The sequence below is a fragment of the Amblyraja radiata genome, chromosome 4, assembly GCF_010909765.2.
Source record: "Amblyraja radiata isolate CabotCenter1 chromosome 4, sAmbRad1.1.pri, whole genome shotgun sequence".
Taxonomy (NCBI): domain Eukaryota; kingdom Metazoa; phylum Chordata; class Chondrichthyes; order Rajiformes; family Rajidae; genus Amblyraja; species Amblyraja radiata.
Genome location: NC_045959.1, coordinates 51666324 through 51681966, shown reverse-complemented (window position 1 = coordinate 51681966; position 15643 = coordinate 51666324). Strand labels below are relative to the sequence as shown.

Sequence of the window (15643 nt, the reverse complement as noted above, 5' to 3'; positions counted from 1 at the left end):
GGCGAACAGGTTTAAGGGTTAATTGACTTGATATAATTGTAAATAGTACCTAGTGTGTGTAATAATAATAATAAATTTTATTTTTGGGCGCCTTTCAGACATCTCAAGGACACCTTACAATGATTAACAGGAATAAAAAACATATAATCAGAATAAAATAAATAATAAAGACATCACAGAAACACAAATTAAAAACAGAATTCAGTCCAAAAACAAAAAATCAAAAACACAATGTGAAGAGAGAGCAGCGGCAGCTAAAGCGCGCCAGCGTCCACTCTCCCTTCACGACAGCCATCTTGGACAAAGACTTAACAGGATTACGTACAGACAAAAAATCATCCCCCCACAATGGATACCACTGTGGGGGAAGGCACAATGTCCAGTCCCCAACCCGAAGTTCACCCAAAGTCAGGCCTATTGAGGCCACCGCAGTTGCCTCTACGGAGGCCCGATGTTCCTGGCCGTTCTCACCGGGTGGTGATTGCCCCGGCGTCGGGAGAGTCCACTCAGCGGCTGGGCCACCTGGAACGGCCACTTCCTGACTGAGGACCGCGGCTTCCGAAGCCGACAGGGCCGCGCCGGTTTGGAGCTCCCAGGCTCCCGATGTTGAAATCGGCGCCGCCCGCTCCGCTCCGCAGACCCACAGCCCGGAGGTGTTGAACTCGGCGGTCACAGCTCACCGGAGCTCCAGCGCGTCGATCCAGCGCGGCGACCCAGGCAAGGCATCGCCCGCTGCGCTCCACGATAGCGCTCCAGCGCTGTGCCGCCACCGAGGCCGAGGTGCTGGGTGGTCCCCGCCAGGAAACGGCGCTCCAAGCCCGCTGGTAGGCCACGAGGACGGGTCGACGGGCAGCCCGGAGAAAAAGCTGCCTCACCGACCAGGTAGGGACCTAGAAACAAAATTGCCCCCTACCCCCCACATTTAAAAGTCCATTTCTCCAAACGGACGAGACACAGGACTAACTAAAAACTTTAAGAAAGCGAATTAAACGGACGGCTGCTGGTTAGCAGCCATTCCCCAAGATGGTGTTAGTGTGTGGGGTTCGGTGGGCCGAAGGGCCTGATTCTGCACTATCTCTAAACTAAACTAAATTGACTTATCTTCCAAGTCTTTAGCCCTGTAGGTTATTGTAAGTAGATTTATAGGAAAACAATATGATAGTGGCTGAGTAAATCCCTGTGCTTAAATTCCAAAAAGTGTTGTGGCATCTTTTATTTCCATCTGTAATGGATTTAAACTCCTTGCCTTTATCTTTTTCCTTTGACTTTAACCTGCCCTGACTCGCAGCCTATTACAAATCCATGTTACATCCTTCATTGTTGTCCTTGGCTTTTCTTCATTCCTCTCTCTCCTTCCTTGATAGTGACCTTCAGTTGTATTGTGGAATTTGTGGTCTATATTCTTTTAGAAAAATCATCTAAAGACTTCTTATTTTTAATAATCTGTTCTGCCCTCCATCCAATTCTAACTTGCTGTAAACTTTTAGTGAATCAGGTAGCATCCGTGAAGAGAATTGACCTTAATGTTTCAGCTCTGTAATGTTACATTAGTTTCTTTCCTGATCTGAGTACTTCTAGCATTTTTTATTTTATCATGAATTACTTTGTATACAGCTGCTGCTTTCTGTAATGATGTATTGTAATGAACTGCTGTAACTCAGTGAGCTGCACAGATGTCTGCAGTTATTTTATTTTTAAAGTTTGTATTGATACTGGCAAATATTTCTCTATAAGACTTTGTTCTATCCAACAGTGGGTAGATGATAGTGGAGACGTATACAGAGCAACCTACTCAGCCTTCCGATGGTCTAGAGTGTCTGGTACATTGCAGGGGCACACCAATGAAGAGGTAAGAACCTATTTTCATGCTAATGGATTTCTCTGATCATTGGACGGCACGGTGGTACATTGGTAGACCTGTAGTCTTAAAGTGCCGGAGACCTGGGTTCGATCCTGACATCAGGTGCTATATGGACGGAGTTTGTTCGTTCTCTCAGTGACTGTGTGGGTTTTGCCTGGATGCTCTGGGTTCTTCCCACACTCCAAAGATGTATAGGTTTGTCGGCCAATTTGGCTTCCGTTAAAAAAATTGTAATTTGTCCCTAGTTTGTAGGATAGTACTAGTGTACCGGGATCCCTGGTTGGTACGGACTCAGTGGGCCGAAGGGCCCGTTTCCACGCTGTATAACCAAACGAGATGCTTCTGATTACATTCATGATATACTGTAGTGAATAAAGTTATATAAATGTTTTCAAATATAATTCCTGCAAATTTGTTTTGGGGTGATAGATATAGAAACACCAGTTTTTGAGAAGCAAAAATGTAGGAGGAGAAATAGCTGTGAGGTGGGGCACAGTGGAGAGAAGGGATTAGTGGCAGTGTGGGGGGTGAGGGGGGGTTATTACAGGACTAACAACCCCATCCTCCGCCTCCCCTTTTTCTCCATTACTCACCTTTGTCCCTCCATCTCCAATATTCCTTCCTCTGGCTTCACAATTCTCAACTCTTCAATCCTGTTTCACACCACCTGCTTTGTCTGGCCTTTCTTACAACCATCTGCACATCAAAACCCCCCTTGCTTTTGTCAACTTATTACCTACCATGTTTTGTCTTCTCTTCCAGCTTTCTAATCCCCCTCCCTCCCCAAATCAATCTGAAGAAGTGTCCCAACCCAAAAGGTTGTCCATCCATTTTCCCCAGACATACTCCCTGAGCCCTTGAGCTATTCCAGCACTTTGTGTCCTTCCCTATAAGTATGTCCTGCCATTATACAGGCAAGTAACCGTCAAGTCTTCATATCCACATCTACCTCTACTGTTATCTAGAGATTCCGGGATGTACACAAGCCTTATTAATTATTTCAAAGTGTTCGATCTCATGCCTTTTGGAGAAAAATCCTTCCACCACAACTTTGCCCACTGCATTCATTCAGCACTAGCCTTGATTACTTTCCTCCCCATCAACAGCACCACTAATTTTATTGCCATCTGTCAGCTTACAAATCATTTGTCCTTCATTCATCTCCAAATCTATAATATACTTAAACTGCCAAAATACACCAGGGTTACAGGCTTCCAATCATGTACTGTCTTTTTGTCTTTCTGCTAACTGGATGGCACGCAACAAAAGTTTATTTTTGTACCTCAGTACACATAACAATAAACTAAACTGCAAACCAATCATAAAATCAACTCTTCATCATTCGTTGTTACCATGTTACCACTTTACAAATGCAATTTCTGACCCAATTTGCCAACCTGCCCTTATGGACTATTTTTCCAGTTGGGATCTTGTCAAAGGCATTGCTGAAGTCCACATAGACTACAACTGCATTGCCCTCCTCAATATAGGACAGTGCATTTGATGGGTCTGTGAATTTCAAGAAGGCATCTGCCAAAGTCCCCTGCAAGAAACTGCTTCAGATCTTCAACGCCATTCAGAAAAGGGTTGCAATCGAATTCCATTCTGTTTCACAACATTTCTGAATGGCTAAAACTCAAACGAGTAGAATTATTAATTATTAGCTACTGCGCTTAATGAAATTATTTTATATGATCTCTTCTAGTTGCCTGTCTATTTTATGCCTCGAGATAAGGGGGACTATGCTCAGTTTTGGGATCTGGAATATCGTCTGGTTGCAGAGCCACATATGAAGGACAAGGTTCAGTTTCAACTTCATGGTGTGGTAAGTGAAAATCATAGCCTCTACTTAATCTTATCTAACTTTAATACAAATATATATATTGTATAATCAGTGAGTGCTTTGACTGAGCAACAGATCTATTGGGCAGGTGAGTGGGTAATTTTGCAGTGTGGAAATTAACATAGATTATAAGAGAGATGTGAAAGAGAGATTGAGGCAGGTGCTATTGCAATGTTTAAGAAACATTTGGACAGGTACATGGGTTTAGAGGGATATGGACCAAATGCAGGCAGGTGGGACTAGTGTAGATGGGACATTTTGGCTGATGTGGGCAATTTGGGCTGATTTGTGGCCAATTCCACACTGCAAGACTATGAATATGATACTCCATAGGGAATTTAGGGCTTTGGGTAGGAAGTTGTAAAGCAGGCCCTCTAGGGTTGTAATCTCAGATTGCTCTCTGTAACATTGTAGTAAGTACAGAAATAGTAAGATAGGACCGATGAATGCATTGGCTAAAAAGCTGGCGCAGGAGGGAGGGCTAGCACGTGTATGGTTTGTGAGGGTCTCTTCTGGGATGGGGGGGGGGGGGGGGGGGGGTCAGGGAAGGGTGAGGTATACAAGAAAGATCTGTTACACCAAAATGAAGGGAGACAATTCTCCTTGCAGGGAGATTTGCTACTGCTCTTTGGGAGGGTTTAAACTAATGAATCATAGAGGTGGAAGCCAAAGTGATAGCCTCTCCATCTGTTGCGCTAACAAAGTAGAACTGTCACGTGTAGTGGGATGAACAGGCAGAGACAGGAGGGTAATTTAATTTGGACAATTGTGAGATAATGCATCTGCGAAGTGAAATACTGGTAGTACATAATCGTACAGCGTGGAATCGGGCTCTTTGGTCCAACTTGTCCACGCTGACCAAGATGTCTTCCTGAGCTAGTTCCACTTGCCTGGAATGGGCTTGTATCCCTCTAAACATTTCCTGTGCACGAACCTGTCCAAATGTATTTAAAGCAGTGAAATTGGACCCGTCTCTACCACCATCTGCCAGCTCCTTCCATATACCCCGATCTTGTTAAATGTTGTGTTCATTTAACAACCCACCATGCATTTATTAGTACCTGTCTCAGTTAAATTCTATCAGTCATTGAGCGTGATTAAAGTTGGATGAAGAGGAATGGAAAAGCTGTAATTTTTATTTATCGATGCGATTGTGGGTACAATTTCCTGGTTCATTGCAAACACTCGAGTAATAATCACTTTTTTTAAGGGAACAAAAGCCAAAGTGAGCTCCAAGGAAACTGATTCAGCCACGGAACTGGTAAAAACTGAAGTGGCAGTGAAACCAAGAAAGTCAGAAAGAATAACCAAAACTGGGTCAGTACGAAAATGTTTGTAAGTTATTAACTTGGGGTCGGACTTTGGTCTCATTCAAGTTATTTCTCTGTGCAGTATTACAAACATGGTATTCTCGGCTGCAATATTCAGGTTTGTTTCTTCATGCCAGATGCACCAAGTGAAGTTGACTCAATGTGAAACACTTGTTTATTGTGAACACTACTGTCTACAATCATGGGCCTCCTCCATTGCCCAAGTGATGCCACACTAACTTGAGCAACAGCATCTTGTATTCCGCTGGGTGGCTTTTATCCAATGGTATGAACATTGAATTATCCAACTTTAGTTAAGTCCTCCTATCCATTATTGCCCTCCTCCCTTTCCTTTGCACCCCGCGTACCCATTTCTCCCACTGAACCACCCACGTCCAAGCAATTAATAGATATTAGGAGCAGCTATGGTCCCAGTACTGCCACTGCACTTGGCTCCACATGGTGATCAACCATTCCCTTCTGCTGTTTCTTTGCATGCAGTTATCAATCCATGCTTTTTATTCCTCAGCTTCCATCTTCATAAACTTATTAAATGCCATTTTGAAAGTAAGAATTTGAGAATTGAAAATTAATTAGTACACATGCTTCTTAATCATCAAACGCACTTCCGAACCTTTGGGTGAAGACATTCTAGTTTTTAATTTGACAAATATTTTAAATTGTGGTGAAATTTTAGAGATTGATAAATGATGCTTCTAAGGCAGATAAATGATGAGCTGTTTAGAGATACAAATTTTGAATTATCCCTCTCTCTGTTAAAAAGATTGTACGATATTCACACATATCCTGACTAACTGTAGCAGGCACTGCGCTCTCCTGTGAAGAGGATGAAACCAAGTCTTTTAATATCAGTGAAGCAGGACGAATCCTGGGGCCCTATTGCAATCTGCTGCTTTGTTGATGTCCATTGTGTAACATTTGGCCAAAATAAATCAAGATTTCATAGGTTATAGGTTTTTAGAATCTCAGTATTATTGCAGGACAGGTGGAGGTTGTTCACTGTTGTCTGTGGGTGCTTTTGTTGAGCAATCCATTCTGTTTATTTTCCTGCCGAATACTTCGTAGATCTTTTTATCTTTAAATATATCTAATTTATTTTTGAATGTAAAGATTAAAATTGCATCCATCGATTGCCACTCCTGCCATTCAGCGCTCCGTGGATTTGTCCCTTCTACTGTCGCACCGCGAGACGGTCTGCGCCTTCCTGTGCCATCGCGTCTTTACTGCAGCTGCGGGAGGCTCTGGATGGCCCGGCCCAGCCCGGCCCGTCCCAGCCCAGCCAGCGCGGAGTCGGAGATGGCGCCGATGTTGCCAAATGGAAAGTGGAGACTCCTGGCGGAGGAGAGCGACCAGCGAAGCGACTAGCGCCCGCTGTGTGTCCCCATCGCACCCCCAACTCCTTCCCCTCTGGTCCCCCTCGCTGGCTCCTGCCCCCCTCCCCCGTAATGCCGCACTCTCCCCCATGGCTCTTACCCCGTCTTTTATCCGAGCACTCTCCCTCCCTCCCAACCTAATCCCCCGCCCCCACAACCTAATCCCCCGCCCCCACAACCCAATCCCCCCCCCCCCACAACCCAACCACCCCTCCCCCACACCCCTCCCTTCCACACACCCCTCACAACCCTCCCCCTGCCCACACACACCCCTCTCCCACACACCCCTCCCCCCACAACCCACCAACAGACCCCCCCCCCCCACAACCCCCCTCCCCCCCCCACACAACTCTCCAATTATAGGCAAGCCAATTGTTTTATAATTCAATTAAATCTTACTGTACTTCATGTTTCCTTTTACGAAACCCATCCTATCTTCCCCCCGCCTGGTCCAATCCCTCCCTACCTATGTCCAGGACACCTCACACGCTCTTCGTCTCTTCAATGATTTCCGTTTTCCAGGCCCTCACTCCCTCATCTTTACTATGAATGTCCAGTCACTTCACATCATCCCCCACCAGGAAGGTGTTAAAGCACTCTGTTTCTTCCTCGACCGCAGGACCATCAATAACTTCTCCTTTGACTCCGCCCACTTCCTCTAAAACCAAGGCGTAGCTATGGGCAATCGCATGGGCCCCAGCTATGCCAGCGCTTTGTAGGGTACGTTGAACGATCACTGTTCCAGGTGTACACTGGCCCTATCCCCAAACTCTACCTCCGCAACATTGATAACTGCGTCAGTGCTACCTCCTGCACCCATGTAGAACTCACTGACTTCACGATTAATTTCCATCCTACACTCAAATTCACGAGTGCAGGATGGAATCCCTGACATTTCCCCACTGTTTCTAGATCTCACCATCCACCATAGGAGACAGACTATTGACCGACATCTACTACAAACCCACTGACTCCCATAGCTATATAGACGACACTTCTTCCCACCCTGCATCCCGTATAGACTCTATCCCCTACTCCCAATTCCTCCATCTACGCCGCATCTGCACCCAGGATGAGGTTTTCCATACCAGGTCATCGGAGATGTCATTCTTTAGGAAACGACAGTTCCCCTCTTCCATTATAGATGGGGTTCTCACTAGGGTCTCCTCTATATCCCACAGCTCTGCTCTTTCTCCCCCTCCCCCCATTCATAACAAGGACAGAGTCCCCCTTGTCCTCACTTTCCACCCCATCAGCCGTTCCATACAGCATATAATCCTCCAACATTTTCACCACCTCCAATGGGATCCCATTACTGGCCACATCTTCTCATCTCTACCCCTTTCTGGTTTCCGCAGAGATCGTTCCCTCCGCAACTCCCTGGTCAACTCGTCCCTTCCCACCCAAACCATCCCCTCCCCAGGTAATTTCCCCTCCAACCGCAGGATATGCAACACCTGTCCATTTACCTCCCCCCTCAACTCCATCCACAGTCTTTCCAGGTGCAGCAGAGGTTCACTTGCACTTCCTCCAACCTCATCTACAGGTGTCAACCCCTGTATATTGGCGAGGCCAAGCGCAGGCTCGGCGATTGTTTCGCTCAGCCTTAACCTACCTGATTTCCCAGTTGCTCAGCACTTTAACTCCCCCTCCCATTTCCAAGCTGACTTTTCTGTCCTGGGCCTCCTCCATTGTCATGATGAGGCCCAGTGCAAATTGGAGGAACAGTACCTCATATTTCGCTTGGTTAGCTTACACCCCAGCGGTATGAACATTGACTTCTCTAACTTCAATAGCCCTTGCTTTCCCTCTTTTTCCATCCCCTCCCCCTTCCCAGTTCTCCCACCAATCTTACTGTCTCTGACTACATTTTATCTCTATCCCGCCCACTCCCCTGACATTAGTCTGAAGAAGGGTCTCGACCCGAAACATCATCCATTCCTTCTCTCCAGAGATGCTGCCTGTCCCGCTGAGTTACTCCAGCATTTTGTGTCTACTGTCTATTTCATTCCAATCCAATTATAGTGGAGTTGGGATATGCGGAGAAGGCAGAAACGGGGTACTAATTGTGGATGATCAGCCATGATCACATTGAATGGCGGTGCTGGCTCGAAGGGCCGAATGGCCTACTCCTGCACCTATTGTCTATAATCTGGAATGATTTTTTTGCTGATCACAACTGTGTTCCATATTTAAGCCAATTATTTTTCAACCAATGCTGTTTTATTCCTTGAATTTCTGTTTCGAAAATAGTCTTTATAAGGAAGTCCATTCAAATTGCATCTACACTGTTACCACAATTTTTGACTTTGCTTGAATCTGAATTCTGTCAAAATGCCATAATTTTTACATTAATTGAGAGAAAATGCATTGCCTGTGCAGGACTTTGTAGTTCTGTTTTATTGTTGCTCTGAAAATTATGTTTGAAGATGAATGCATTGCTAAAGCCTAACTGTATGTGAATAATGTAATAAATTATTAATCTGTTGTATTCAGCCGAGAGTTTCCAAACAAGGGTGTATATGCTCCTGAGGATTCATACTCGTTCCCTGCAATTCCTGTTTGGCAATCAGGCACGATAAAGGTTCATTTACGCAATAGTAGTTGTGTTGCACATTCGGTGAGTGTTTTCTACTGTAAATTTAAACATAGTACAAAAATAAGATTGCACAATTCATTCTTGTAAACATTTAGATTTTGAAAAGCAAATCTCGATTCTATATTTTCCAAGTTTGTAAAACGGGTTTGCAACATACAGAGACAAACATAATGTTTATTCACTTGAGTAACTACCATAAGAATATGTAGAAACAAGGAACTGCAGATGCTGGTTAACAGATTAATATAATGCTGCAGTCTGGAGAAGCGTCCTGAACCAAAACGTCGCCTAATCTGTATTCGTCAGAGATGCTGCCTGACCCACTAACTGACTCAAGCATTGACTTTTATTTAACCATATGAATAATTCATTACATGACACCCTAAAGTACTGGAAGTTCCCAGTCATCTCATGTTGGCATCTTCCTGCAGAGAGTGAAGTGTGTTGGCCAGCTACAGTATGTCATTGTGTGTTTTGCTGAGTGGATAGCATAGTGCTTGGCTTACGGTTTAAAATAGCGTCATGATGTGAGCATGTTGATGATTGGACTGCAGCAACATCCAATCCCTTAGCCTACACACTGGGCTAACCAAACTCTCATGTCAAGTACTGACTCATCTGCTATTTTAGAATTTCTCAGTGGAGCCTAGGTAAACTTTGTGCAGTGGATAAACGGAAATGCTAGATGAAGATTGACTCCATTTTAAAAAAAAATCATTTTTGGAATTGAGATATTGCTGACAAAGCCGATCTCTCACAGCATGGTAACCCTCGCCCTTTGAATTGCTGCCATCTGCCAAATGATGAATGAGGAGATCTAAGATTTGAACGAAACGTTACAGGAATGGTGATATGTTTCCACTTCAAATTATACGCAACTTCCCAAACATTCCCAAACACCTGCTGCTTGTTGAGGTCATGGAGGTTAGGATGTTTTGCTGATTATATATCCACACATGTTGCTGAAGTGCATGCTGTAGATGGTGTGCCTTGCAGTCATGGTGTTCAAGTGTACAAGAGGGTTTTCATGCAGGTTGGTGGATCGGTGATGATCACGTGGCCTGTCTTTTCTGTTCCTTCCAGATGAGGAGGAATTGCTCTAGCCAGAGGGTGGTGAATCTGTGGAATTCATTGCCGCAGCTGTGGAGACACGACTTGTGGGATTTTTAAAGCAGAGATTGGTGGATTCTTGATTAGTAAGGGTGTCTTTGACCCCTTAAGGGGAGAAGACCGGAGAATGGGGTTGAGAGGGACAGATCAATCAGCTACGTTTGAATGGTTGAGTAGACTTGATGGGCTGAATGGCCTAATTCTGCTCCTATAACTTATGTTATCAAACTTTATGGATCTTACGAGAACTCATTCTTTCTAAACATTGACTGATTTATTTTGGTGTTGAAACAGTCTTCACTCTATTCAATTGTTCCATCCCTCTATAGAGAATTCCAAAGAAGTAGAATCTTCTGCACAAAGACACAACTTCCTTTGTCAGTAATAAATGTCCAACCCCCAATTCTAGAATAAATACAAAGTGCTGGAAATATTGGTCAGGCCGCAACAATGGAAAGAAACAGTTCACATTTCAGCTTCTTGACTGATTCTACACCACAGAACGGAATAACAAATTAATATACATCATCAAAAGTTAATGGGAACTTGGAATATTTTAAAATCTTGATGAAAATTGCATGTATTTAAATCACTTTGGAAGCTAAGTACAAGTAAGCTGTGTTTAGAAACATAGAAATTAGGTGCAGGAGTAGGCCATTCGGCCCTTCGAGCCTGCACCGCCATTCAATATGATCATGGCTGATCATCCAACTCAGTATCCCGTACCTGCCTTCTCTCCATACCCTCTGATCCCCTTAGCCACAAGGGCCACATCTAACTCCCTCTTAAATATAGCCAATGAACTGGCCTCGACTACCCTCTGTGGCAGGGAGTTCCAGAGATTCACCACTCTCTGTGTGAAAAAAGTTCTTCTCATCTCGGTTTTAAAGGATTTCCCCCTTATCCTTAAGCTGTGACCCCTTGTCCTGGACTTCCCCAACATCGGGAGCAATCTTCCTGCATCTAGCCTGTCCAACCCCTTAAGAATTTTGTAAGTTTCTATAAGATCCCCTCTCAATCTCCTAAATTCTAGAGAGTATAAACCAAGTCTATCCAGTCTTTCTTCATAAGACAGTCCTGACATCCCAGGAATCAGTCTGGTGAACCTTCTCTGCACTCCCTCTATGGCAATAATGTCCTTCCTCAGATTTGGAGACCAAAACTGTACGCAATACTCCAGGTGTGGTCTCACCAAGACCCTGTACAACTGCAGTAGAACCTCCCTGCTCCTATACTCAAATCCTTTTGCTATGAAAAAATTTGTCATAGAAAATTATTGTTGAAGGAATCCAGAGTATTTCTTGGAGGTAATCTCCAAAGCAGCTGGTGCTGTGACATGATTAATCTTTTTAAGACTAGAACTTGTATGGTCTATATTAGCAACATAGAAAGAGTCATGGAAGTATTGGGGTAAGAGGGTAGAGTTTGACAGGATTAGCATATGATTATGGTGTTAGACAAAGAAGGGAAATAAGGTATAAAGATGAGGTTCTGCGTTCCTAATATTTGCCCATAGCTTCCATTGAGTTATAATGCAGGCCAAGGACCTGCATCGTTGGTCCTTATTGATTGGTTATAAACTTTTATTTACATTTTGTTTCAAAAAGCATCTTGATCAGAATTTTGCATGATGCATTACATTATTGAGAATAGTTGAAAATTACAATTAAATCAAGAAATACATTTAGCCTAGCTTTCTTTCCTGCACATAAGTGATCTAAAATGGAAGAACAAATGACATGAGAAACTGTAAATGCTGGGATAATTTGCAGTGATGCATGTGCATTTGATTTGCATTTGTGCTTCACGCCAACAACTAAAACATTGTTTAAAAGCTTTTCAGATTAAGTTTGTTTCCTTTGCTGCCTATTATTAGATGAAACTATAATTTTAAAGCAAATGTTTGTATTGAGCATGTTGGTATTTGCCTGCAGCTATGTAATGATTTTGGTGTTAATTTGCAGCTGCAGTTTGTAAACCCCAGAGAGCCATTTTATATCAAGCATTCCAATTATTCATTGCGGTGAGTGACCAATACAAAACACAATACAATAATGACACATACTTGAGGCAAATAAATTTAAAAGCTTCCATTTGCACTGCTGCACAGAAGATTTGGGTTATTTTCCTGTTTTTACCGCTTAGGCTAAGTCTTCACGCTTTCACTACAGAACCAAATGCATCTTTCAGTGTGCAAGAAAACTGAATACAAAGAACGTGCACATCTATGATAATTCCTCCTTCACATGCACCATTGATTAAAGCCGATGGACAAAATGGCCTCCAAGACTGAGAAAATTAAATTTGAGTAGGTCATAGAACTGGACTGTGTGGAAACAGGCACCTTGGCCCAACTCGTCTATGCTGACCAAGTTACCTAACTAAATCCCATTTGCCTGCATCTGGCCCATATTCTTGAATCTTTCCTATCCATATACCTGTCCAAGTGTCCATTAAATGTTGTAATTGCACATCCCTCTTCTTCTGGCAGCTTATTCCATATATACACATACATTTGTGTGTAAAATGTTGCCCCTCAAGTTCCCTTTAAATCATTCCACTCTCACCTTAAACCTATGCACTCTGGTTTTAGACTGCCCTACCCTGGGGAAAAGACTGGCTATTCACCTTATCCCTCATAATTAAAAAACCCTTTATTAGGTCACCCACACGGTCTCCTATGCTCCAGGGATACCCAGCCTCTCTTTGCAGCTCAAACCTTCCAGACCCAATACCAATCTTCTTAGCAGCCCTTCTGGTTTAATTACATCCTTCCCATAGCAGGCGACCAGAGGTGCTCACGATATCCATATGTCACCTTACCAATGTCTTGTACATGACATCTCAACTCCTGTTCTCCATACCCTTACCAATGAAGTCAAGCATGCCAAATGCCACCTTTTCCACCCTGTCCACCTGTGTCACCACTTTCATGGAACTGTGTGCCTGCACGCCAGTGACTGAATGGCCAAAAGGAGTGTAGAGGAAGCATTGCTCTAATATTTTGAGTTTGACTGCAAACACTAATCAAAACAATTATTTTCATGAAATCAATTCTATAACATGTTTTTATTGCCTTTCTTTGGGACATGATTTCTGAAGTAACAAGCATTAACAAATCAGATTGAGATTACCAAATAACACGGATAAATTTATCATCTTCCTAATAAGAGTGTTTGCCTGTAAAGGAATTGGGCACTTCCAAATGGTTTAATTGTGAAGTGATTTGAAATACTTTGTGGATGTGTAAAGCAAATGTTTATTCTATTATTTTTCATGTTTGGAAGTTGATTAAGAATGTAATCGCAAGATAAATTTGCCTTCAGGTGACTATCATAGGGCGATAGTGTTCTCTGACAGATAGGCCCATTCCTTCTCCTCAGAGATGCTGCCAGTCCTACTGAGTTACTCCAGCATTTTGTGTCTATCTTCGGTGTAGACCAGCATCTGCAGTTCCTTCCTACGCATTGTTCTCTGACAGTTCAATTTCATTTTATCACTAATTTGCTCATGTGGCATTTGTGATGAGAAACAATCTAAAGGGTTCCTTTCACCTGTTTATTACAGTATCAGAGGCCCTTCAATCCATGAGGTACAAGCTAGCTTCTAACAAAGCAGCCCCATCTTTGCCTTGTAGAGACAAAGAACTGCAGATGCTCATTTGCACAACGGGACACAAAGTGCAAGAGTAACTCAGCATTTTTCTTTTTTCTTGACGGGGCTTCTAGGCATGAACCTCCAAAGTTTTTTGTTTCTCCATCGTCCCTGGCTTTCTACCACAGAACAATACACAATTAAACTCTTGCAGTAGTATTTCTAAACCAAATGGTTCTCGTTGTTTCCAAGACTTCTCATGTTTGTAAGGACATACAGAATGGGTTTCAGTGATAATTAAAAGGCTGTATGTCACTCAACCCCTGCTTTCACTGTCCGATAAATAACCATCTCTCTCTCTCTCTTCCTGCCTGTCTATCTCTTTTTCTGCACCCCTCTGCCTCTTTCGTTGCCCATTCATGTTCTCGTGAGATGCTGCATGACCCAACTCCAGCACTCTTTCTTATCTCTCTCCCTCTCCCTCTCCTTCTCCCTCTCCAATTTCAATTTCAATTTAAAAACTTTATTGGCATGATAAAAAAACATTGTTATATTGCCAAAGTATAAAACATGACATACATATTTGAAATGCATAAGTATAAATACAAGTATACAGTGCATGGATAGATATGTCCCTTTACATGAACTTGCAATAGGCCTATAGCCCTTTATTGATTGCTACACGTTCTTGCCTCTCTCTCTCTCTCTCTCTCTCTCTCCCTCTCTCTCGCCCTCTCTCTCGCCCTCTCCCTCTCCCTCTCCCTCTCCCCCTCCCCCTCCCCCTCCCCCTCCCCCTCCCCCTCCCCCTCCCCCTCTCTCTCTCTCTCTCTCTCTCTCTCTGTCTGTGTCTGTCTCTCTCTCTCTCTCTCCCTCTTTGGGAGTAGATCTAGGGATATTGTATTTGTCTGAAAGTTGGCACAAAGTACTTTGCTGCTTGTTCCTTTCATATGACTTCGTGTTTCTCCTGTCCAGTGCTCAACACTACATCAATCTGCCTGTCCAGTTCAAACCAGAGTGCGAGGGAAGATTCGAGGCATTGCTCGTGGTACAAACAGACACGTGTGGAAGTATCCCTATTCGACTTGTTGGTGAAGCTATTGCAAAAGTTTTCACGAAATAGAGCTGCTTTATCAACGGAAGTACCCGATTACAGAACTAACCTCACTAGCAAAATGTAGAAATCTTGTAACAATTTGAAAAAGCACCTTTTCTGTACGTTTTAATATTGGAATTTGTAAATTTAAGCTATTTATACACTGCTGCCATTTTGGTTCAACAACTCCACTGTGACGTTTGAAAAGGAGAAAAATATTTTGGTAAACATTTGTACCATACTAAATAGAAACCCAGCGTATTGTGGCAGGGCTATACTGATTCTGCCCTTTCCTTCAGTATTGTATAACTAATCACTTTGCACAAGCTTTATTTTTGTGGCTGGTTTTATATTTTGATGTATATTTGAAATAAAGTTAGTATTGTATATAGACCTGCATTTTTTAGATGTTCGTGTTTTAATAGTTGAAGTGTGTAATCCAATAGAATTAATAGTTTGCAGTTGCACATTACTTTTTTTTTTTAATTGAATGCTGCACAAATACTTTGCATTGTTCATGAATGAGCCTTTGTTGATGGGTCGATCAAACACGTAAAGATTTATAATACTTTGATGTTCCAGAATTCGGCCATGTAGTCTGTCCTTTCGCACCCTGTCCCGCCCATTATCAACAGCCACTCAAACACCCAGTTACTGAGGGTCTGTGCCCACTTGTGCTGTCACCCATTCCAATTGTAACCCACTTCAAAGTTTAGTTCTTGGCACAGCTAGTGGAAAGATCAGGCAGGCATCCAGTTGCTCACTGGAAAGCCCAGTGCAAAGATGTGAATAACAATCAGAAATCATTGATACCTTGCACTCGATTTAAGTATAACTGG

General features: G+C 43.1%; 1 protein-coding gene across 6 annotated transcripts in view; it reads left to right on the top strand.

The window, feature by feature from the left end:
* Nucleotides 1-15197, top strand: part of cep192 (centrosomal protein 192) — a 112668-nt gene extending 97471 nt beyond the window's left edge. For 5 of the 6 annotated variants that reach the window (XM_033019431.1, XM_033019433.1, XM_033019430.1 and 2 more), the window contains 6 exons: nucleotides 1754-1849; nucleotides 3567-3686; nucleotides 4915-5021; nucleotides 8905-9028; nucleotides 12082-12140; nucleotides 14684-15197. In XM_033019431.1, coding sequence (XP_032875322.1) covers nucleotides 1754-1849; nucleotides 3567-3686; nucleotides 4915-5021; nucleotides 8905-9028; nucleotides 12082-12140; nucleotides 14684-14831 — 654 coding nt within the window. In that variant the 3' untranslated portion in view covers nucleotides 14832-15197. The remainder of the gene's footprint in view (nucleotides 1-1753; nucleotides 1850-3566; nucleotides 3687-4914; nucleotides 5022-8904; nucleotides 9029-12081; nucleotides 12141-14683) is intronic. The other variant, XM_033019432.1, reaches the window with a different exon arrangement.
* The last annotated feature ends 446 nt before the right edge of the window (nucleotides 15198-15643 follow it).